Below are 23,940 nucleotides of genomic sequence, written 5' to 3'. Positions count from 1 at the left end.
AAATCAACCCTGACTGTTCCCTGGAAGGCCAGATACTGAAGCTGAAGCGCAAATACTTTGGCCACCAAATGAGAAGGAAGCATTTGCTGGAGAAGACCCTGATGCTGGGAAAGGCTGAAGGTAAAAGAAGAAAGGATGAAATGGTTAGACAGTGTCATCGATGCAACAAACATGAAATTGAGCAAACTTCAGAGGACAACAGAGGACAGAAGGGCCTGGCGTGATGTGGTCCATGGGGTAGCGAAGAACCGAACAACAAACTGAAATAAACGCCTCCTATTAAATATTCTGTCTTTTAGAATGAGTGAAATGCTCTTAAAGACCAGTTGGTCATGCCCTGAATAGACATATACAGCTCTTAAATACAAGATGCATTTCCACACCTAGAAGGATACCTGATCATCATGGGGGCAGCATGCAGTGCTTTCATTGCTTCTGTGGCCCTTTTGACCTGACTCTTCTCTTCTGGTTGACCTTTGCACCTCTCCCTCCAACCACTGAGAGACATATATCCAAAGACTGGGTATCAAGTAGCTTATTGCCCTATTTTGCTGCTGGGAAAAGAAGATCAGAAGGAGGTGGGGCAGAAAGTGCACCAAAGCCTCAGAAGAAAACTCTGAAAATTTCATTGAGAACTGAGTTCTCTAACCAGTAGCTACAGAAGGAAGAAGACAGCATCTCACTGGATCTTCATCTAGCTGTGCAGATATTATTATGGACCCTTTGTGAGATCCTTTTTTCAGACCAAATAATATATTTTATGTTATTTAACACAAAGCATATATTTTCTGTTTAATTCCCTTTATATCTTTCTTTTTCAGATAGCAAAAATTAAAGTATATGGGCTAAGGTAGCATAGGTTGCATCATCTTGCAGGTTTCTAAGATATATTGGGTATATTTGCAGTTTTGCTTGTAGAAAAAATGCGGCATTTATAACCTTCAAATTCTACAAATGTTTCAAATATTGCTATTTTATATACTGAGTAAGTTATAAATGATGCATTTTCTATTGTTAAAGCAGTAAAATTAGTTTAGGCTTGATAGGACAGCAAGTATTACATGTGTTTCAATTTTTCCCAGCATTTCTAGAAATTTTACATCTCTAGTCCCAGATCACTTGTTACTTTCTCCCCAAAAGATACACACACTCTCTCTCTCTGAAAGCTGAAGCCACACTGAGCATTCTCCTCTGAGGTTAACAACAGAGAAGGATGCCTTCTGTCACCTTTCTTTCTGCTTAGATCAAAAACCAGACAGAGGATCCAGATGAATGGCACTATCAAGTAGCAGATAATCCTATGAAGATGAAGCAGGGGTTTCAAGAAAATGTTAAAATCCATACTTTTTGAAAAACCAACTATACAATTTTTTACACTCTCCAGAGGAGTGCTAATAAAATCGTTACTGTTTTTACTTTGGGTGAGCCCAATTCTGGTACATTAAACTCTGGGGGCACACAACGGTACCCTTTGCTGGGACTGGGAGTTCAGAGGGGGACTTACCCAGGCTTCAGGGTCATTTCTCAGCACACCAATGTTGTATCATGGCTAGTATTGGGTTCATGTGTGGGAGGCAGGTTCAACCCCCGCCCCCCCCATGCCATAGTCCTCAAGAAATATTCTCATACCAGAGTGGTTGCAAAAATAACATAAAGGACAAAGACTACATGAAGGACAAAATAAACTACATGAAGGACAAAATAAAAATGTGAAAGGTAGATGGCTGTCCATACCAAGTAGTGAGCTTATAGATCCTACAGTGTTGGCGGCACAAACCACCATCGCAGCGGCCTGGAAGTCACCCAAGTCTCCAAGTTTAGAGGCCTGGAGAAATAAAGTGTGGGAACAATTCCTGATGGATAAGATAAGTGACACTTTAAATATAGCTCAAACAAATCTTTGTACAACGAAATCACTCTTTGAGCGCACCTGGTTCCCTTACCTTCAGTATATGACTGAGAAGGATTTACTTCCAAACAATCCGGCCTATGCTTCTTGGTTATGCTTTTGAATATAAAATAGCATAACATACCCCAGTATTAAAAACTCTGCACTGTATACAACAGTATAGCTTTTATCAGTGTCCTCATAACAAGAGTCTTTAGTCGATATATATTTATTAGTAACGATTTTTTTTTTAATGCTTTTGGATTTAGACTTCAATGTAGTTAGAACTTTTAAAGCAAAGTGTTTACTGTTTGGTATTTATTCTCTGCTTGGTTTTGGTATTTTTGATGTAGTATTAAAATTTAATTAAAAAAAAAAAAGATCCTACAGTGCGTAAGGGGAGAAGATGGTCCCAATCAGTGTTCCCTCTAAGCTGAGTTAGTGTGAGCTAGCTCACAACTTTTTAGCCTCCAGCTCACACATTTTTGTCCTAGCTGAGGAAGGATGGCTCCAGAGCAAACTAATTTATGCAGTAGCTAAATGGCTCGCTCACAACTTTAATGCCAGTAGCTCACAAAGCAGAATTTTTGCTCACAAGACTCCACAGCTTAGAGGGAACATTGGTCACAATGACTCCATTTTTCTCTTTTCCAGTCCAGTGGTTTGTCTCCTCATTCACAGCGGTGTGAATTGGAGGCAACCAGCCATCTGAAACCAAGAACTTCTTCACCTACACTTGCAAGATTTTAAATGTGGCTAGTTTTGTTCTTAGTGGGACATTATACTATTATGAAGTTTCATTGTTTTGGGAGTTTGTTATATGCCAGTCCAAGGGCCATTCTCTTAGAGTAAAGAATATAATATAAAAATCATATATGAAATAAAATAGGTGTGTGTTTATTTTCCTTTTATTTCACCCATCTGCTATGTCATGTCTGTTTTACTGAATGTGTGTCTAGAGGCCACTATAATTGCCAAACACAGGAAAACATAGTGAAACAGATATTCACACATATTCACACTTTGTTCTCTACACCCAGTTTAGAGAAATGTTATGTATGAGACACTCCCAAATACTGTTCATGACTGCCACAGTCTGCCTGTTAGTCTCTATGCCCTAATGTAAGACATTTTGTAAACAATTAATGGCTTAATGTTATAACAACTTTGAAATAAAAACTTCTCGGGTTATGGCAGCGCATTTTTCCTAAACATTTTAAGGTCATGTGGAAGGATTGCATTGACTAACATGTTCCCTCTAAGCTATCTTGAGCTATCGTCTTGGTGTTAATTGACTGGAAACACATCCAAACAATGCCTTATTTCTGGTTAGCCTTGCTGAACTAGTCTCCTCTCGGTTTGAGTGCCATGGCTCTATTCTGTTTTGGGCTTATTAAAAAAAATATCTTTAATAATTTACATGACAGATTAACAGCCCTATTTCCACACTATGCTGTAGGCTCTAGCCTCTTTCACTTCAGTTAGATTTGTACCAATATAACCTCTGGGGAAATTTCTGAGGCAGTCTAACACTCCAGTCTTAGGAGATTTCAGCTTGCAATGCCAAAATGACAATTTTCAATGACACTCCAAAAGGGACTTTTGTGTGCAGTGACAGCATGACTTACGGTTGGATCCACCAGGGAGCATCTGTGGATGGAAGCATTCTGGGATTCAGTAGGAGAGGGAAGGTGGGAGAGCCATTTTCAGTGAACAGAAATCCTTCCCTCTCTAAAAATACTTGTGGGATACTACACTGAGTTAAACGGTTGCTGCTTTGATTGTTCAGTGCTGTTCGTTTCAGTGGTTTTTATTTATTTTCATTGATTCAAATGACTAATTTTACCTTTCTGCAAGGCCTCCGGGGATTTATGGCTATGCAGACTACCAAAAAACCCTTAAAAAAAGAGAAAACCGCCCCAAGTGTAGTTAGGTAATTTCTGATCAGCTGATCTATTATCTCAGCCTCAAAGCTGAGGACCACAAAACCGTACAGATCCCACATGGTGACTGCATATCAGCACTGAGATAATACATGTGTCAGGATCAGGGCTTAATTGGTTTTTAGCCAGTTTTACTTGTCATATTCTTTACAGATGGTAAGGTAAATGTAATAACCTGAATAAATTGCCAGTATCTCTTCACACTTTTGAAAGGCAGTTGTCAATATATTCTCACATTTACCAGCAAATCTCAAGGACCACCATGATGTTTTGGGTATTGATCAATGTTCAAAACAGGGCTTACCACAGAATCAATTCTTACATTCACATAAAGATATCTGGTCACTAACCAACAGCATCTGGTAGCTCTTGAGATTTACCAGGAATAGTTTGAATGTTCTGACATTTTCCACTCACCTTCTAAAATATTAAGCAATACGTATTGAGATTCATGTGATGTGTGCTGTAATAAAGGCTCCAGGAAAGACAAGGGGATGCAATGAAAACTCTCTGAAGGAACTCAGTATAAAATTCAGCAGAAGAGCTTTACCAAAGAGTTACTAAATGTATCTTTACATACTTCATAAAAAATACCCTAAATATCATGATATAAAGAATAGCAATACAATTTACTTATAAAATGGTTATAAAAATAAAATAAAAAATTCATACTATAAAACATACAAAACTCCTCCCCTCCCCCTGCTAGGTTTTCTGATAGGTTCAGTCTATACGCATGGCAACTGATAGATTTTCAGGACTTTGAAATCCATTCAAAATCAGGGACTACTCTTCTGTGCCTTCCCTAGGAAATCATATGCAATCTCTGTGATATCAAAAGCTTTGTGAAGGCTTTCTGATGAAAGCAGTGAAGACAGAGCGCCATCTCTTTCTCGGTTCTGCTTCAAGAAGTCAGCAATCATTCGCCAGCGAGTGCCTTCAGACTCTTCTTCCGCCCACCTATACTCAGGAAGGAGTAGGGACTGGAGGAGAGGGAAGACAGAATCGTGGTATACCAGGGTGAACACAGACTTCAAAAGTTCCCGGTCTCTCTAAGAAGAAGAGGAGGAGGAGGAAGAAGAAGAAGAAAGGAACCATTAAAATATGTTACTGTCCAATTTGATTCATTTAAGCTGTTTCTTTGTTGCCTCTCTATTACAAACACTTGCGGTGGCAGTGTTTAAAACAAAACATCTGAAACCAGGATATGAAGGAGTGTAAATAATGTAAAAGTAGCAGAATAAAAGAGTGTTTAAAAGCAACAGTAAAAACAGCAACAACACAACTACATATACATTAACTAAATGCCTGGAAAAATAAAATTATTTATTTCTGACATTTTAGCTCATGTTTCTCAAAAAAAGGACTCAAAGCAAGTTAAAATATTGTCTCATACTGCAATTTTTAAAAAGATGAAAACCATTACAACCACCACTATAATCACAGAAACTAAGAACCAGCTCTCAGCCTCAATACCAAAACCAGTTACACAAACAGCAGAACTTTAACCATTTCCTCTAATCGCCCTCCTAAACAATTCAGCCTTGCAAATCTCTCCTTCCTGACAGTTAAAGCTCAAGAAGTTCAATATCAGGAGCACCACAGAAAAATCTACAGTCAAGGTGCCACAGGAAAGAAGGTCCTGTCTTTAGATGCCACCTACCTTATCTCGGGGAAGTAGGGCCATTGAGGCTGAACCCAACTGACAAGCGGGCTCACAGAAGTACGATCTTTCAAGCACTTCAGTTTCAGATGTATTATGTATGTAAGCGCCATCAAGTCAACTATGGCAACCCCAGCACGGGGCATTCAAGGCAAGTGAGAAGCAGAGGTGGTTTGTTCCATTGCCTTCCTCTGCAGAGTCTACCTTGGTAGTCCCCTACACAAGTACCGACCCAGCTTAACTTCTGAGATCTGACAAGATCACACTATACCATTTCTCGTTCCCTCCCTCCATATACTTTAGGCCTTCAAAATAAGAACCAGCACTCTGAATTGTCAGCCAATGAAGTTCTTTGGGGACTATCAGGATATGTTCCATACAGCCTGATTCTTTAAAAGTCCACACAATGAGGCCACCCAGTGTTAGGACAGATGTTTGTTCAAAGTTGAGGGATCCTCCAGGTTGAAGGAAAAAATCTCAGAACTCAACAAAAGGAGGAGTGGGTAAAAAAAAGCGGAAACTGTTATATTTGTTCATGTACAGACATCAAACTAAAAATACCTCATTTTGGGGGTGGCATTTTGGATTGTTGTGGCCCCCATCATGATTAAGGAGAGCTGGAATACAGAATACTAAAGGGGATGGGGGGGGAAGCAATGTCCACAGGGCTGTGAGGGGGAAAGGGAGGGACAGATAAGGATGGAAAGGGAATGGGAACAGTGAGAGGATGGGGAGGGGACAAAAACACACCACTAGGGATGTGAGGGGGAGGGAAAGTGGAGGAGAGTGCAAGAGGAGCAAATGGCGCGTGGAAGAAGAGAAGGCAGCACAAAAATCAGGAGGAGGAAGAGTAGGAGTAGGAGTTGGTTTTTATATTGGGTTTTATACCTCGCTCTTCACTACCTGAAGGAGTCTCAGAGTGTCTGACAATCTCATTTCCCTTCCTCTCCCCACAACGGACACCCTGTGAGGTAGGTGGGGCTGAGGGAGCTCTGAGAGAACTGCTCTTGAGAGAACAACTCTGACAGGACTGTGACTGAACCAAGGTTGCCCAGCTGGCTTCATGTGGAGGAATGGGGAATCAAACCCAGTTCTCCAGATTAGAGTCTGCTGCTCTTAACCAGTACACCAACCTAGCAGGTGGGCAAACGGGGAGGAGAGAAAACAGCAAACAGATTGGGGGGAGCAATTGTAGCCAGAGCGTTGGGGGGAAGGGGGATAAAAAAACAGGGGCCGAACAAGATAGTGCAGAGATTTTTATTCTCCCATGTCTTCTCAGCCCCCCACCCCACCCAAATATGTAACTGGTACAGGAAAAGCCCTCATGCTTTCGTTTCTTACCTTTTCAGATCTCTTTAGAGTGCTTTCCTTTTCCGCCCAGGCACTCTGAAAATAAAGATCCAAGGCTCTACATCAGTTTAAAAGTTATTTAAGAAAAAGGACAGAAGTGCATGAGAGAAAAACATTCACAATCACACAAGGACCAAGTTGTGGGTGACCAAACTGGATCTCCCAATCAAGCCTAAATGGGAAGAGACCACACATGTATGAATGTAATAGCTGACAGATGCTGGTCCAACCTCCCCTTGAAAGCATGCAAGAAAGGAGAACTCAAAGCCTCCTTATGTAGACACAGTCCTACTGAACGTTTGTGTGTGTGTGTGTGTGTGTGTGTGTGTGACCCAATGTACAATTCAAATCTACATTTCTTATAGATTAAGTCTACTGGTCTCCGTCTTTTTAGAAGGCAGGGGGTAAAGTTATTCATCCTTTAATTTCCTGTAAATATCTGAAACTGCTCAAACCCTCTTATTAAACCCCCCCACTAAACATACCCCCAATGCTTTCAGAATTTACATTCATCACATGCTATTACATTGATTTTTCTTGTGAACTGCCTATATTGGATCAAACCAATGATGCATCTAGTCCAGCTGCTGCCCTGCAAGAGCCTTGTGCAGCATCTGTAAGGCTATGGACTGTAACTATACGCTGGACTGTACAATAAGTGTGCCAGGGAACTGGACTGTGTGGTAGCCAGAAGATGGTGCCAACCTCCTGGAGTATAGGCACGTGCCCAGCCGAGGGAAGCCTCGCCCGAAAGCAGTGTGCCAAGCCAGACGTGGTCCCGTGGTATACCCGATGCTTCTCACCCCTGCTTCCCCACAAGAGGCAAATCAACCTCCCTGACACCACAAGTACACACAAACCAGCAGCAGTTCACTAAGAAGAAGCCATACTCTGCACAGGAAGCCTGAGTGTTCCTGCAAACACTCCATAGGAAGACTTCTTCTCCATCATGCAGGCACCATCTCCCCCCACACACCTTTGCCAGATGCTGCATGTATTCCTCATTGTCAAACAAAAGGACTTAAGCCATGAAAGGATTAAGCAGCTGTCACGTCCATCCGCCGCCCACCCTGATAACGCAGCTGCTGATTGTTGGGCCATTACGACTAACGACCGTCCATGGAGCCGGGACATCACTACTCTTTTCTTTCTTTTGTCTTTCTAAAGGTGTCACCATTAGTTGAATATTATTGCAATTGCCCAACCATTAAATCCATCCTCCTGACCATTTAGTAACTGGATTTTTCTAGATTTCCTGGGGACTACGTGACTGGTGGAGCATCCCCTTCCTAGTCATTCTAGGGTATAAAAAGAAAGCATCTCTCCATTGCTCTCTCTCTTACTTCCTACCTACCTGACCCCAGCCTACCTTGCTGACTCCATTTGTAGCGCTGCTTGGAGTCTCCCACATGTGTTGCCGGGCAACACACAACCCCTTCCCTAGTATTTTCCCTATTTTCGCTGCAGGATCACCTCATCACGTCAGACAGGTAAAGTATTGCCCCCATCGATGATACCTTCCTGCTAATTCAACTGTCGCTGTACTTTCTATCTAATTTCTTAGTACTGTATCGCTTGAGTGCATGATTGTTTTATTTTTATTGTATGCGTGTGAGATTTATTAGTAAAGAAATCACTATATTTTAAGCTCTAGCTTCTGTGTCTATTTCTGGGGATCTGGATAAGTTGGACTCCAGTATAAATATGTTATTGTTCCCTTAATTAAAGCCATTGCCTTTTAATGTTCTAATTCCCCCATTTTATTAGAGAAATAAGGCAATTTGGCTAACACAGCACCCTCTCTCCAACTGTGGCTAACCAGAGGCTCCTGGGATGTTCACAAGATGGAGACAGCCGCAGTCTGTGGTAGCAAAGATGCCAAACAGTGTTCTGAGAGATAGCTTTTTCTTGCCTTGATTCAGCCCCTAGCCTAACCACCCTGCATTTTTTAAAAATTTCATTGTATTTATACCCCGCCCTCCCCGCGAACGGGCTCAGGGCGGCTTCATCTTCATTTGTGGGTAGTGCCACACACAGATTCATGGACTTGTGGGAGGGGAGTCTTATTCTATACCATATGCAAAGGACTTAACATGTCTCCCCCAGCTTTTTAGAGCAATGAAAATGTAAACAGGAATTCCTCCTTCAGTAATGGCCACTGGAAAGTCAAACATTTCAGAGCTTTTCTTTCAGTACACCACACCCTCCAACTGCATTCCAACCCCCTCCTATCACCTCTTTTTTTTAAAAAAAGAATGCCCAGTCTTTGAAGAAACAACAAACACTTCTATTTCTGTTTCCTTTGCCTCCAGCATATTTGCCTAAGCCTTACATCACCACAGCAGCTGTTTAAAACAGCTCAGTAGGACAGAAATATGCAAAGCAATCCACTCCTGCTGGCAAGAAACAGAATTTCATTGGAGCTGTCCTTTCACATTAGCCATGCAATACATTCCACCCACCCTAAGTGCATCCATAAGATCAGGCTGCTCCATGAGTTTGGGGAAAGTTGACAAAATCGGATTGCTGATCAAATCTGCAAGGTAGATGGAAAACACACTGGTTATTTTTGTAAGCTGTAGTGATATTTTACCTAAGACAGGAGCAATTTGGGGTTTACTTAAATGCAATTCTCAGCTTTCTGTGATTCTGAATATCCACCAAGGACAGTTTAAAATATAACAAAAAATGTTGGTGACTTTATGAAGGGACATGGACTATGTTGCTGCTATAGTGCTAAATAACCTTTGGGAAGAACATATTCATCATAATGGATACATCTATAAGGAGGTACCTTTATTTTTAATTTAGGATACTCTCTAAAACTACTTCAAAAACTGCCTGTTCCCAGAAGGACCTCCAAGGCGACTGCTTTTTGTACATCTACTGTTTGAGATATGGTGGGGTGTTTATGACAGACAGGGCCTCCTCTGGTGTTGCGCAGGCTTTGGAATGCCCTTCCCACAAAGACTCGCCTAGGTTTTTTTCCATTTTAAGCTTTATGAGGCAGGTTTGTTCTTTTCTCTTGAGCCTTTGAAGGGGCAGAAAAAGAGATGGTTTCTGCCCCTGCTGTTTGCATTCTCAGAACCTGCAGCATATTGTTGTTAGTTCTGATTAGCAGCCAGTTCATTTCTGTGCTGTCATGCTTTTATAACAAATTCCCTATTTTGTCTTTTTATCTGGAAGCCACTTGTGGATGATTTTTTGGGTTGGGGGCGTACGAGGACACATGGGGAAGAAAAAGATCCAGTCTCCTCCTCAGTGGCTTCCACTCACCTACCTTTTGCAAAGGCTCTGGTTCCCTGCCACCCCACCTTTGCCAAATTTCCCTTCTCCCTATCTTGCCCACTGTCCTAATGGCCAATGTCTCTCCTTACTCAAATAGTCCATCCCAGGCACCCATCCAATTTTCCTTTTTTCCCTATCTCCTCCCCTATCTGCCCAGTTTCTTCCCCTCTTGTCTACCCATCCAGTTTCTCCTCTCCATCCTCAACTATCAGGTTGCCTACCCCCCCCCCTTTTGCATAGCATTTTGAGTTCCTAGGCTTCTCTTTTTCATGATGTCTGCATATGTTCAATGCCTGATTATTGTTATTTTTTTAAAGCACAGGGGTGGGTCATCATTTCTGTGTTTTTTTAAGAGGGACATACCCTTATTCTAACCTGTACAACCTTTATTTTGACAAGTAATTTGTATTCAAGTTCAAAACATAAAGTAGAAATCAGCCCTCATATTGCAACATCTGGCAACATTACACAGTTTTAGAAAAAAATCATATTTTTTGCCGTTCAGGTCTTGTAAAATAAGTCAGTAAATATCAAAATGTTGGTTTCTATTTTTTAGAATTTGTGTACGTTAAAAGAAATACCACATTATTCAAATGCAGGCATGGATTTCCTTTTGAGTGTAGCACTGTACTCATACACACAACTATATACTAAAAATCTGTCAATGCTCAGAGCACATGTTAGATGCAGTAGGCTACAAAATATAAAGAAACAGTGCAAATATTGTCTGATTCTTTGTCAAAGGCATTTTATGTCATTTGATTTCTATACAAAAGTTGCAACCACAGGATATTTACTCTAGAGAACTACAATTAAGTTAGTTCAGTACTTGCTAACTATAGACAGCAGGCTGTGATATTAGGAATCAAATCTCTGCTCATCCATGAACTCAGCTAATGCTCCAGAACCAACTTTAAAAAGCAATTTTCTGTCGCAGTCTTCTTTCCCCATCAGATTCCAATCCATCACATCCTTTGATTCAAGCTAAGCACTGATTAAACCAAAAACTGGATGAGGCTCTGTGAGGAGCCGAATGCATATTCTATTGAACTCATGTTTTCACGTGGATGTTCTGCTCCATCTTGACTTCTGGCAGCATCCACATGATGTCATCTTCTATTTGTCTCTGTACAGAAGCAGCCATGGAGTCCAGCATCCTCTGAATTCAATACTCATCTTCTGAATTCAATGCACATTACAGCTGATAGTGCAGCGAAGCTGTCATCGGATCCCTCAGTCACACACCAAGATCAATTCTCATCTTAACACTTTCACTAGCACATTGTAACTACTACTGGCATATAATAAAACAGGAGAAAGCCTATGCCTGACTGTAGACTGGCAGAGGGAATGAACATACAATGGAATAATAAGATGCGATTAAGAAGAAGTAAAAATTCTTAAGGAGCTTTTTTATCTGTTTCCTTTGTTACCAATAGCAGATCAGACAAAGGTTATGGTTACCCTTGGTGAGAAGTACACAATTTATGGTATTTAGGTGACTGATGTACTTTCAATTGTCGCAGTCTCCTAAAAGATCAGACTGAATCAACATAATGCAAATCTTAAACTGGGGACTGTGGGACCAAAGCCTTAGTTCATGTATTGCACTTTAGATTTTATGTGGTCTTAAATTGTTCTTAAAAAATTATGTTAGCTGCCTTCCTCAGCGGGGACGGCAGGGTACAAATCTAATAAATATAAATGATTCTAAGGGGTCAGAGGCTACATAACACAGTGTTAACAAGGGAGCATCTTTATAAATTACAGAGCACACAGGATGGGTCTGGGGATTTCAGATCTCTTCTGTGGCATGCCTGGAGAAAAGGCATCACCCCCCCACACACCATGCCATTTCCCTGACTTGAAATGGTTGGGGGCGGGCAATATTTGTCCTACTGGGGAAACCCACAAGCAATGCTCCCTCTAAGCTGTGGAGTCTTGTGAGCAAAATTTCTGCTTTGTGAGCGACTGGCATTAAAGTTGTGAGCCAGCGATTTGGCTCCTGCATAAATCAGTCTGCTCTGGAGCCCTCCTTCCTGAGCTGAGACAAAAACGCGTGAGCCGAGGCTAAAAAACTGTGAGCTAGCTCACATTGACTCAGCTTAGAGGGAACACTGCCCACAAGTATACTCTGAAGTGCATTTTGCCTCGCTGCACAGCATGTGTTTCATGCATCGGTGCTCAGTAATGAGCTCCACATGGTGTTCCTGGAAGTCGGTCTGAAGCTACTGTACATCCCCTGACCCTCTTCCCACAGGTGCTTACCAATGGGTGACTGTTTGCCTCTCACCTTCTCCCAGCCTCACCTCCTTTGCTGGACTGTTGGGGAGGGAGGGAAGAACCGTGTACTCAGCCCTGAGCTCTTTGGAGAAAGGGTGGGATTAAAAATGTGATAAATAAACAACGTGTGCCCCCGAGCCTCTACACCTTCCCTTCCACAGGCCACTGACAGAAAAAGATCATCCCACTGTTATTTCAACATACTCTAACTGGTTAAGAGACACTGTCTATCTAAACAAAGAAAGGCAGAAAGGAGGCTACAGCATAGCAGTGGACCTCAGGCCATTCTCTGGAAGATCACCTACCACCTGCCGGTTGGTGAGATTCTTGCACTGGATCCTGGACTAGATGAATCCACAAAGCACTTTTTTCAAGAGCACCTACTCAGAATCACTTAACAGTTACACTATTGAGATAGTACACACTTATTTGAAATAAGCAGGCCATGCAAGACAAAAATTAGATGAACCCTGCTTTATGAAAGCTGAAAGATACAATCTCTCAAACTTTGCCCTGTCCACAGCACCTCTTCACTCTGGAAACATCTCCCATCAGAAAAGCAACCATATTTACCTGCATTCTGCATGTTTAGCCTGTCCTTGAGGAGCGCATCTCCCAGAATCTGCCGATAAAACAGCAGGAGGTGTATGCAGCACATACTGCCAACTAATACTTCAGGCAGTAGGCTAGAAAAGAGAAGAGGGGGAAAAAAACTTTAAGAATGTGTTTTATTACAGAAACGATGTACCATATCTTAACACAAATACTTCCAAGCTATTTGAATTCAGTGGCAACAACACCTGCTTTGTTGTCCAATTGCGCATTCTTCTTTGCTAATTAAGTGATTCTGCCATTAAAGGGCCAAGAAAAAAGGCGAAACAAAACAGAAATACTGATTTGCAATAATCTTAATCAAAGGATGTTGTTTAGTTTGTATTCCTAGGCCTCTTAGTGTAGGAATATCAAGAGGCCCAACACTATAGGGGACACAAGCGCCATTTTTTTTTCTGTAAAATGCCATCAAGTTCTTCTCCTCCCAGGCCACACACCGTTGATTACCACACCTGCTATCTCTGAAATCCACCCTTCACTTTATACAAGAGATTGGTACTCGCTCTGCTCCAAAATGCATCAGGTACATTAGTAGATAAAACAACTCCTAGCAAGCCGGACAAAACAGAAACTATCCAATTCAATATACAGAATCCTGGGTTTTGACATATAGCATACACTAACACAGCCACTCTGGTATTTTCTTTTCCTTACCTCACCAAAACCAAGCCACAGCATTCCCTTCTCTGCCTTGTTTGTTGCTCCCCATCATAAATCTGACCTCCAATCATCTAGTCTTATCACCCAAATCCTAGCTCACCAATCCTGCTATTCAGCGTCTTTCCCACCCCAGCTTTTCCCAAATGTACTCTGGAAAACAAAAATGCCCCTGCTGGGAAGGTCACACACAAAATATTGGGTTGGATTCAAACTGAATGTTCCAATGGCAGAAGGGAACTTTTCTGCCTCCCTCCTCCCACTGCAGCCCACTGATCTCCACCAAATGCTGCTCCTGGGGGGATAGATGGGGACCCCTGAGTATGGTATGAGGGGAAGTCTGCAGCAGTGACCCCTGAGGTATGGTATGAGGGGAAGTCTGCAGCAGTTAAGGGGAATCACTGGAAGTTGCCAGTTTAGTCTGCATCAAAGCCAAGAAGATGCTCACTGGGTGAGATTTATAAAACAGTTCCCAAGCTTGCATTAATTCTCTGCAACAGAGACAACCACCCTTCAGACGGGACAGTTTCACGTGGTGGAAGATAAAGGCACACCTCCACAGAAAGCAGTCATCTTTTAAAAGTGTTCACAGTCCATTACACAGCTCATGCCAAAAGATAAACAGCCAAAGTAGCAGCTCGAATTACTGCTAGAAGTAGAGTAATGTACCTGCTCTAGCCAGTGAGTCTAGGTTCAGCTGTGATTGAGTGGGCTGAAAAGTTAGATATTAGTGTTTAGGGGGACTGAACAATTGGTCTGCATACCCATTGTATCAACTTAGTTCCGTATTTTATATTATTATATGCTTCCTGTGTGTAACTCTGCCATATAAGTAAATAGCCTCCAGGCCTTCACTTGCTTTGGCTCCTCACTGCAGGAGCTGAACAGTATGGTACCTCCAAACGCTACTGCAGCACAGGGTGGGAAGAGGAGGGAGACAGCGGTGCAGATTAGGAGGGGGGGGGGCAGTCCTTAGAACGGATAAAAGGAAGAACTTCTTCACCCAAAGAGTGATTCACACATGGAATTCACTGCCACAGGAAGTGGTGGCGGCTCCAAGCATGGACGGCTTCAAAAGGGAATTAGATAAGCATATGGAGCAGAGGTCCATCAGTGGCTATTAGCCACAAGGCATAGATAGGGGCTCTGGGGCAAGTGATGCTCTGTCTTCTTGGTGCTTGGGGGGGGGTCAACAGTGGGAGGGCTTCTAATGTCCTGGCCCCACTGGTGGACCTCCTGATGGCATCTGGTATTTCTGGCCACTGTGTGACACAGAGTGTTGGACTGGATGGGCCTTTGGCCTGATCCAACATTGGCATCTCTTATGTTCTTATGTCCTAAACCTACAACCCTCTTCTGTACCTTCTCCTCAGATGCAACCTTCTCTTGTTTTATAACCAGGCCAATACTAGAGCCGAAACAAATTTGCCTCCATGAAGTCTTTTCTGTAATTTTCATGTAAAATAATCAGCAAATATTTGACATTCAATATTTGAAGGCATTTAACATTCAATGATATTTGATTTCATTATTTGACACTATTTGGCTGCTGCTATTTGACTAATGCAGCTTAATATCATTTCTGGAATCCCTCTTGTAAAACTATCAAGCTATAGATAAACAAGAGTATCTCCACCTCAGTCAGGCAGTCTTATAGGAACAAATTAATCACAGAAGACCACAGTATACTCCTTGGCATTTTTTTATTTTAAGGTTGTTATTTTGTATAACACATATCTTTCATTAGAATAACTGGCCCATGATTTATTTTCAGGGCTTAATTAGTCTCTTTTGATTCATAGTCTGGGGCACTCTGTTCTTTTACTTGCTGGTATTTTACATTTGATAGCGAACATGCTACATTTAGCAACCTGGGCAGTATTTGACAGCTGACACACAGGATATGAGGGCGGGGTTTAAATTAATCTTGAACCAGTAATAACCTCACAGACGTCTCATACACAGGAACTCTATGTGAGAGGAAAAAATTAAGACTCTAGAACTCACCATCATGATGCAATGTCTACTGCAAATTTTGCTTACTCACTTCAGTATGTCTTTCGACCGCGTGTTCAGTGATCTCAGTTTCACTAGGAGCTGAGGTTGCTTCCTCAGTGCTATCATTTGGTGGAAAACGCCGATGCTGGCTTTAGTAGAAGAAGAAGAAAAACACAGCAGCATACTGATACCGGAGTCAGAAATAAGGCATCTTTAAAATAATCCAAAAGGAATCCTTTGTTTTTCCCTCCAGCACCTTCCCAGCCCACCTAGCTCAGCTTCACCCTGATCACCTGTTATTTTCCAGTTTGTTTCCTTCTCTCTTTGATTCTATCCACATATTGCTTGCCTGTCCTCCCTCCCCTCCCCTCCCCTCCGGGTCTGAATTCTTTACCTTCTCATATACAGATGCAATGCTGCTACCCTTTCTTCTTCTAGCAAACCTCTTAGAATGTCTTTAACTCCATAGTCCTGACAGCCCATCAGACTATCAACCAGAGTTTATCTACACTTTCAAATAATATTTTATTGTAATAATTTCTTCCCCTTTCCTCCCCTGCTATTACACTGTAAGCTACTGACAGTGTCTTGCATGTTTTAACAATGCCATCCTAAGCAGGTCTTCTCAGACGCTGCTTGGACGTACTCAACGGGGAATATTCCCAGGAAAGTGTTTGAGGGGGTGGCACTGTCAATCTTGCACAACGTTTAGTGCCACATCATAAACAAATTTAAGATGAACATTTCTAATACAGTGCATAGGCTACCTTCCACTTCCGTCCATTCTTTTTCATTTTCAGTTAAAAAGTCAGATAACGTATACCTTTTCTTGAAATTGAAGGGTCTACCTCAACCCCTTTTTCATACGGAGTCCCTCCATTCAAAAGCAACTCATATGTTCTGCAAAAGAGAAATGACCCCATCACATAACAAAATAAAAAATAACTCTTTTACATAAGTGAAAAAGGGTTTATTTAAGGTATTGGTCAGTTTTAATATTTTGCATCTTCTGAATTACCATAATGAAAACTAAAACACATTTCTAGGGCAGGGTTTTCTTAACAGGAAGCCCAATAATCATCTATTAAGGATTTTATAAAAATAAACATATTTGTTCTATAAATAAATTTTCTTCAGCCGTGTATTCTCATCAGGCATTCTTCATCTTATGACAACTACAGAAACTTGGAGGCAAGTATACATGTCACCTTGCGTACCAAAGCACAAATCCTCCCAAATAAATACAATAAAATGCCAGGTAACGTAGGAAAACTATTTATTGGGGACTATCTTATGAAAGACAAGCCAATAACAGACCCATCAATCTCTAGAGTGCCCAGATTGTTATTAGATCGTTTTTCATAAGAGACCATTCAATACAATAGTCCCTCATATATTATCTGGCAGTTTATGAGATCTGAGAAGATTTGTGCTAGTACTTAGGGTGTGTTCTTTTGTATTTCTACTCTACATACCAAAGTGGCAATGCTCCAGAAAGGAATGTGTGCATGCATGCACACATACAAAAACACACAAGCTTTGCTTCCTGTACAGAATACCTGAACCTTAAAGACTGCAACAAGCCCCACCACCACAGCTTCCAAAGGTATATTCAAGACCCAATTTTGAAACTCTTGCAAATTTCAGAAGTGGTGTACTGTATGGCATGAGGGTCCACTGTTTCAGAAACAACAATCTACATTCTCAGTGGATTTTCTGGATCATCAGCTGAATGCCTGAAAGGCGTCTCTGAGTTCAAAGACACCCACTGGGCAGACAAACAAATGTCATTTAAGGTAGGAATAAAAAGGTAAAGGTACAGGTTTCCCCTGCTCGAAAGCTAGTCAAATCTGACTCTAGGGGGCGGTGCTTATCTCCGTTTCCAAGCCAAAGAGCCAGTGCTGTCTGAAGACTAAACGCCAAGGCGCATGGAACGCTGTTACCAAAGTGGTACCTATTACCTATTGCAATTTCTTGCTTTTGAACTGCAAGGTTGGCAGGAGCTGGGGCCAGAGACAGGAGCTCACTCCATCACGTGGCACTAAGGTCTCAAACTGTCGAGCTACCGACCTTCCGATCTGTAACTCAGTGTCCTAAACCCCTGAGCCACTGCGGCCCTTTTAAGGTAGGACTAGTTAATGCTAAGTTTACTCCTGTTCTGAGTTCCATTCTAACCAGTTCATTTCTGTGCATTTGCATGAGGACTTGTTCCATACCCCCCACTTTTCATCTAAGCCACACAAATTGGCAAATAGCCATCTCTTAACCCTTTGTGTATTATCATGGCCAGGATCATGAAATTGTTAAAAAAAAAAGAGGCCAAATTGTGACAAAGGGCTGTTGTACCTGTGAAATTCTTACAGATGACAGGTGGATGGTATTAAACACTTCAAATCGTAGCACTGATGGTCTGACTTCCTAGTTCTGAAGCATCTCAGGGGTTACTCAACTACAGCTAGATAACCCAGCAGCAATTCAGAATTTAGAGTCAATTCAGATTGTACACTTTGGCTGATGAATCATTCCTGTCTATGGGCAAGCAATTGTTGGAATTATGCCACACTGATGACTAGCAGGCTGTTATTTCCTTTACTCCATTATTGCAGATTCCTCAGGTCTACTGAGTCCAGGTCAATTTACAGATGTACACACATTATTTCTTATAATTTGATAACTTGCAGCCACATTTATGAACAGATTGCCACTGATAAGCACTGCAAGTAGAGTAATACAAAACTTCCACCTGTTACATCTATGATAGATCACACACACATGCAAATATTTCTGCATGGAATACTATGATAAACATGGGTGGCCTGGGTTTGAATCCCCGCTTCTGCTGAGTGACAAAGCCTGGCCTACCTTGCAGGGCTGTTGTTGTGGGAGAATGGAAGAGGGGAGAACAGAACGATGTTATAAAAGCTGCTTTGAGTCCCAAAGGAGAGGAAGTGGGATATAAATACATAAATGCAAATGCACTGGTGAGCCAGATGTGCATTTTACCAATACACACAGCACAAGTAACCTGCGTCAGCAAACACAAGTCCCATATCAGCAGCAATGAAATTTTACTTGGTTCTTCATACAGAGCACATGTCAAGTGTCATGGCTCAGGAGAATATCATACACTAGATACAGGTTTATCAAGGGTAGAAGCTGTATCCAAATGCAGCTACTTCCAAGCCTGGCTCTTCCTTAACCTCACATTTTCTAGGATCATCTTGGCCTATAACTCAACATTAATTACCACCTCTGAACAGAATGAAGAGGATTTTAAAATGTTTTTGTCACTAGGCTGCCTTATAATTTATGTTGTCTTGTTCCCAGAACTACTTGTCAAATAAAACGCAGAAGTGTTAATTGGTTTGGTATGATTTCCTGTACGCCAGTGATTAATGTGAGCTGCGTGTTTACAAAATCTTCCATAAAGGTTAATACAGGTATTTAGTGATAAAGGCAAGTGAAATGCTTTGCATTCTCTGCACCTGTCCCTGCCAACTGCATTAAAGAGGAGCCACAGTCTGAAAGAAGCACCCACTTCTTTGTGCATCAGACATCACAGAGTGGCTGCCACTGGAATATCAAGTAGCAAGCAGGGAGACCAGGGGGGAAGAAAAAACTCCTGGTCAATCTGACATGCACATCAAACACTTTCTAGGTCTGTGGCTGTGGAGATGGTAAAAGGTAAAGGTTCCCTTGCTCAAAAGCCAGTCGAATCCGACTCTAGGGTTGTGGTGCTCATCTCCGTTTCAAAGCCGAAGAACCAGCGCTGTCCGAAGACATTTCCGCTGTTATGTGGCCGGCATGACTAAACACCAAGGCACACGGAACACTGTTACCTTCCCACTGGAGTGGTACCTATTTATCTACTTGCAATTTCTTGCTTTCGAACTGCTAGGTTGGCAGGAGCTGGAGCTAGAGACGGGAGCTCACTCCGTCATGCGGCACACTTGGGTCTCGAACTGCTGAACTACCGACCTTCCACAGCCTGCAGTTCAGCGTCTTAACCACTTGAGCCACCGCAGCTCCTTTGGAGATGGTATTAAGAGTCAAACAATACGTGACATCAGCTTTCCATGAGTGGAACTAAGTGTGCCATCTAAAGGAAAGTGTCCTAGGCAGTAAGAATTGGAGATGTAGTAATGGGGATTGGGACCTTACTCTTCCTTCCCCCTCTTACACCATGTCCTAATCAAAAATACCTCTCCATATTTTGGGTGGTCTTGGGAGCCCACTGACTCTCCATCTTGGGAGACAGTAGGATCGTGACAACTTCAAGAGGTGCTCTGACCACATCCAAGGTCCAGCATGACTGCAGGACCAAGCACCCCCCTCCTCCCTGGCTAGACTCCTGTCACAGTGACTTCAGAAAGGATCAAAAAGCAGCAAGTTGTCTTGCTGTTTTCTAAAGTCAGCACAAGGTCTGGGAAACCCTGCCCCTCCTGGGAGGATTCCACCAGAATACAAAATGCCCTTGTCACCGGTGAACTGATGAACTTATCTATGAAGCCCTGGGAAGCAACCCTGGTTCATGGGGCAGTCTTCTGCAGGGGACAGCCACACTGCTCTTTAAATTTTGCTTTTCATCAGTGCTGGTTACCCAGATCTGTGGGTCATACATCAGTGGAACATACAGCTGCAGAGTACATTTAAAAAACTCTGAAAGCTCAGGAAATGGTGCTGCCATAGAGGTGAGGTAGTGCAGAGACGTGGTGGTGCTGCTCATCACTGACCAGGCCATGGACACAGCACAATATCTATCTATCTAGTACTGCTCATATCACCTTAAGCAGAAATTAGAACCAAAGAAAATATTTTAAAAGACCTTACTCAGTATTCTTATATTTGATTATTGCGCCTATGAATTTTGCCACTGAGAGGGTGACACGATCCTTGGTATCCGATAGCAGTCATGACACCTTGGCTCGCACATTTAGCAGTTCCATATCTTTAGTAAAGGATGACTAAATTAGCCCTCAACTCATCAAATATAGGGCACTCCATAATCATATGTTCAATGGTTTCAATTGCATATGAGCATCTGCATGATCTATGAGAGTATGACACCTTATTATATCTGCCCTCCAAAACTGCCGAGGGAAGAACATTCAGTCTTGCCAAAGTAAAATCTCTTCTTAATTTTGGGACTGTCCACTGATAAAAATATTTCGGCAGTTGCATCAGGAGGGCAATTCCCAAATGAAGTGTCGAACATACCCCGCACGCCCTAATAGATGTACTTGTAACATCCAATTTCCTTACAGATTTTTTGTCTTCTAATGTCTTTAGTTTCTGAATTTTTAATCATATCATAGATGTCCAGGATGCTTGAATACTGTAACACATTAACAATATGAATATAAGGTGAAATTTGAAAAAAAAATGTTGAGGTATTTAAATAGGTAATCTGATGAGGTAAAGAAATCCCCTATTATTGAGATACCTATATAAATGCTTGTGTATGTATGAAATTACATGGTTTTAGATTTTGAAATTAACTGAAGAATATAATAGATGAAGTATACAGACATATAACCTTTCATAGATTATAAAAACTGACATTTAAAAGTATGCAAAAGAACTTTCTAAGAACAAGGTGGAACATGGAAAACAAATATGGTATGAAGTATTCAAGCATGTAAACCAATGATGTAACTGAAGCCCCACATTTATGTATTTGTGGGTTATATATTTGTGTGTTTAGTCGTTGTGATGTTTGTCTTAATTAAAAAATAAAATCTTTTTAAAAAAACCGATATTGTGCCTTCAGGGAGAAGAAGTACAGATACAAAGTACGGCGCATCCAGTGCTGGGAAAATGTGGTATCTCTGCCACAGGAATGAGGAAAGATGTCTTGACTATGAAATATTAAAATGGGTAATGTGCATTTTAAAACAGACTGTGTAGAAAGGTCTCAGGACTGACCTAACTGACAGGCTGGGTAACAATAAAGATTTTAAAGAAATTTACAAATTAAAAATTCTACAAAACTATAGTTTTCTAACTTATTTTAGGGGGCCCCTGACAAAGTCAGCATAAGCTTTTATTTAAGACTGAAGAAACAATAGAATAGAAGCAGCCTTGAGGAGGTTTTCTGAGGAGGCAGTGTATAAACAACTGATGGAACACAAAGTCCACACGCAAGGCTGTTTCAAAAGAGAAAATCTGGGTTTGGTTTATCCAATCTACATTTTAAACAGTTCAGGGACTGAAACTTGTTTAGCAAGTCGAACCACTCTCAGAAACTGTTAAGTGCCTGAATATATACTAAATGACATCAAGTTTCAGTGTTCAGCCCAGGCTCTTTGACATGTTTATCAAAAGCATAGAAATGAATAGTTCTTCTGGCATGATCCAAACCCAGCTCAAAGATATGTGGTACGGTGAGAAAGTATATCTGAAAGCAACTTCCTTGGGCTGAGTCCCTGGAACACTGAAACTAAAGGTTTGCCTGCTGAAAGGCCATCATTAAGTTGCATTAGTCAGTTCGGGTCCTGCCTTGCCTTTCAGAGAAAAGGTTTATTGGAAGTAGTGCTATTCTAGCTAAATATGAATAAGATTGTCTTTAATAAGCTTCTAGGGAGGAAGAAAGAGAGGACTCAACTATGTGTTATGTAGAAGATTCATGATCAGCTATCAATATACCTTTAAGAAATGTGAGGGCCATCTGGCTGCGACATCTGTCACCCCATTGGTTCGGGTCCTGCCTTGCCTTTCAGAGAAAAGGTTTATTGGAAGTAGTGCTATTCTAGCTAAATATGAATAAGATTGTCTTTAATAAGCTTCTAGGGAGGAGGAAAGAGAGGACTCAACTATGTGTTATGTAGAAGATCCATGATCAGCTATCAATATACCTTTAAAGAAACCAACACCCTCTGCAGTGGTGACTGTGGGGGTTGCTAAGCAACCACAACAGTATTGCCATCCTTCCAACCTTGGTTTCTATCAGTAAAAAGGCAGGGGTAGGGCCCTTTCAGGGCTGTTAACCACCCCATGAAGACCAGTGTGGTGCAGTGATTACAGTTTGAGGCTAGGATCTGGGAGAACCAGGTTTGAGTCACCACTCAGCCATGGAAGCTCACTGGGTGATTTTGGGGCCAGTTAAACATTCACAGCTTAACCTACCTTACAGAGTTCTTGTGAGGATAAAACGAATGATGAAAGCTGCTTTGGGTCCCCATTGTGAAGAGACATGGGGTACAAAAGAAATACATAAATAATAAATATAGCTGAAGGTGGCTGGGTTCTAAGGAACCCTATGCTGAATTCCAAAAATCACCAATGCAGAGGGCTTAAAAAGTTGGATCCTCCCCATCTTCCCTCTTCCTCTAGAAGCCCATGGCCATCCCAAAAGCGCATACTGAGGGTGGGAGTGAAAAGCATTTTTGTTTGTACATGAGGAAGGAGCCAATTCCCCTTGGATGCGTCCTCTGCAACGTACTGCACTTGTCTTTAAGGAGGACCCCCTTCCCTGCAGCCCTCAAGAAAGACCATTTGGATGAGTTGCTGAAGGAAAGAAGTGCTGGAAATCTCCTCTGGATACCAATCCATATTTCACGCAGTTCTTTCCATATAAAATAGGACACACTTTACGTTGAATGTATCTTGCAGTTGATGTAAGGACAATATGCTTGTTAAATGTTTACCAATAGAAGCAGATGTAGCAGGAGAATGAAAAAAATCAGGCTGTGCTGGCAGGAAAACTTGTCTGAAGCTGTCACTACAATATTCTATGTTAATAAGCATTCTCAAAATCATGTATTTTAAGTAATAGATGCTCCTGCTTACAATTACAATTAACAAGCACAAAGGAGAGGGTATCCACATAGGATTATTCATGAAACTGAAAATACAGCTGACCTAACTTTAACAACCGTATTTCATGTGCATTTCAATATTCCCATTCATCCTATTCTGTTCAAAATATGTAAACATTGGCATAGTGGTTAAACAAATTTTATGCTGCAATGATTTCCTATATATTGGATTTAGGAGAACAAAGGACTTTACGGATCTCTTCACCCATTCAGCTATTGCTCATGTTAATACAAGGAGAACCAACTATAGTGGAATTTGCACTGTTATATCATTTTTCAAATTGCAGTTCTAGACTGGTTATCTATGTGATCATAGGTTCTAACTGAGCAACTCTTACCCTTGCTATATGGGGTAAGAGTCTTTCAGTTAGAACCCACATAACGGAACACTGGTCTCATACCAGGGCCACTGTCATGGAGGCACCCTTGGTTTCATTTTGT

General features: G+C 41.6%; 1 protein-coding gene across 1 annotated transcript in view; it reads right to left on the bottom strand.

Moving 5' to 3' along the window:
• Positions 1-4,610: 4,610 nt before the first annotated feature.
• NPHP1 (nephronophthisis 1 (juvenile)) overlaps positions 4,611-23,940 on the bottom strand; it is a 42,253-nt gene continuing 22,923 nt past the window's right edge. The window contains exons 15-20 of the mRNA XM_015416133.1: positions 16,506-16,582; positions 15,732-15,831; positions 12,989-13,101; positions 9,307-9,380; positions 6,836-6,880; positions 4,611-4,883 (exon numbers count right to left, since the gene is read on the bottom strand). Of these exons, the coding sequence (XP_015271619.1) occupies positions 4,611-4,883; positions 6,836-6,880; positions 9,307-9,380; positions 12,989-13,101; positions 15,732-15,831; positions 16,506-16,582 (682 nt within the window). The remainder of the gene's footprint in view (positions 4,884-6,835; positions 6,881-9,306; positions 9,381-12,988; positions 13,102-15,731; positions 15,832-16,505; positions 16,583-23,940) is intronic.

The sequence above is a fragment of the Gekko japonicus genome, unplaced genomic scaffold (assembly GCF_001447785.1).
Source record: "Gekko japonicus isolate JY-2015 unplaced genomic scaffold, Gekko_japonicus_V1.1 scaffold339, whole genome shotgun sequence".
In the NCBI taxonomy this organism is placed as follows: Eukaryota; Metazoa; Chordata; class Lepidosauria; order Squamata; family Gekkonidae; genus Gekko; species Gekko japonicus.
The sequence above is the reverse complement of the archived record's forward strand: the minus strand, read 5'-3'. Positions and strand labels throughout refer to the sequence as shown.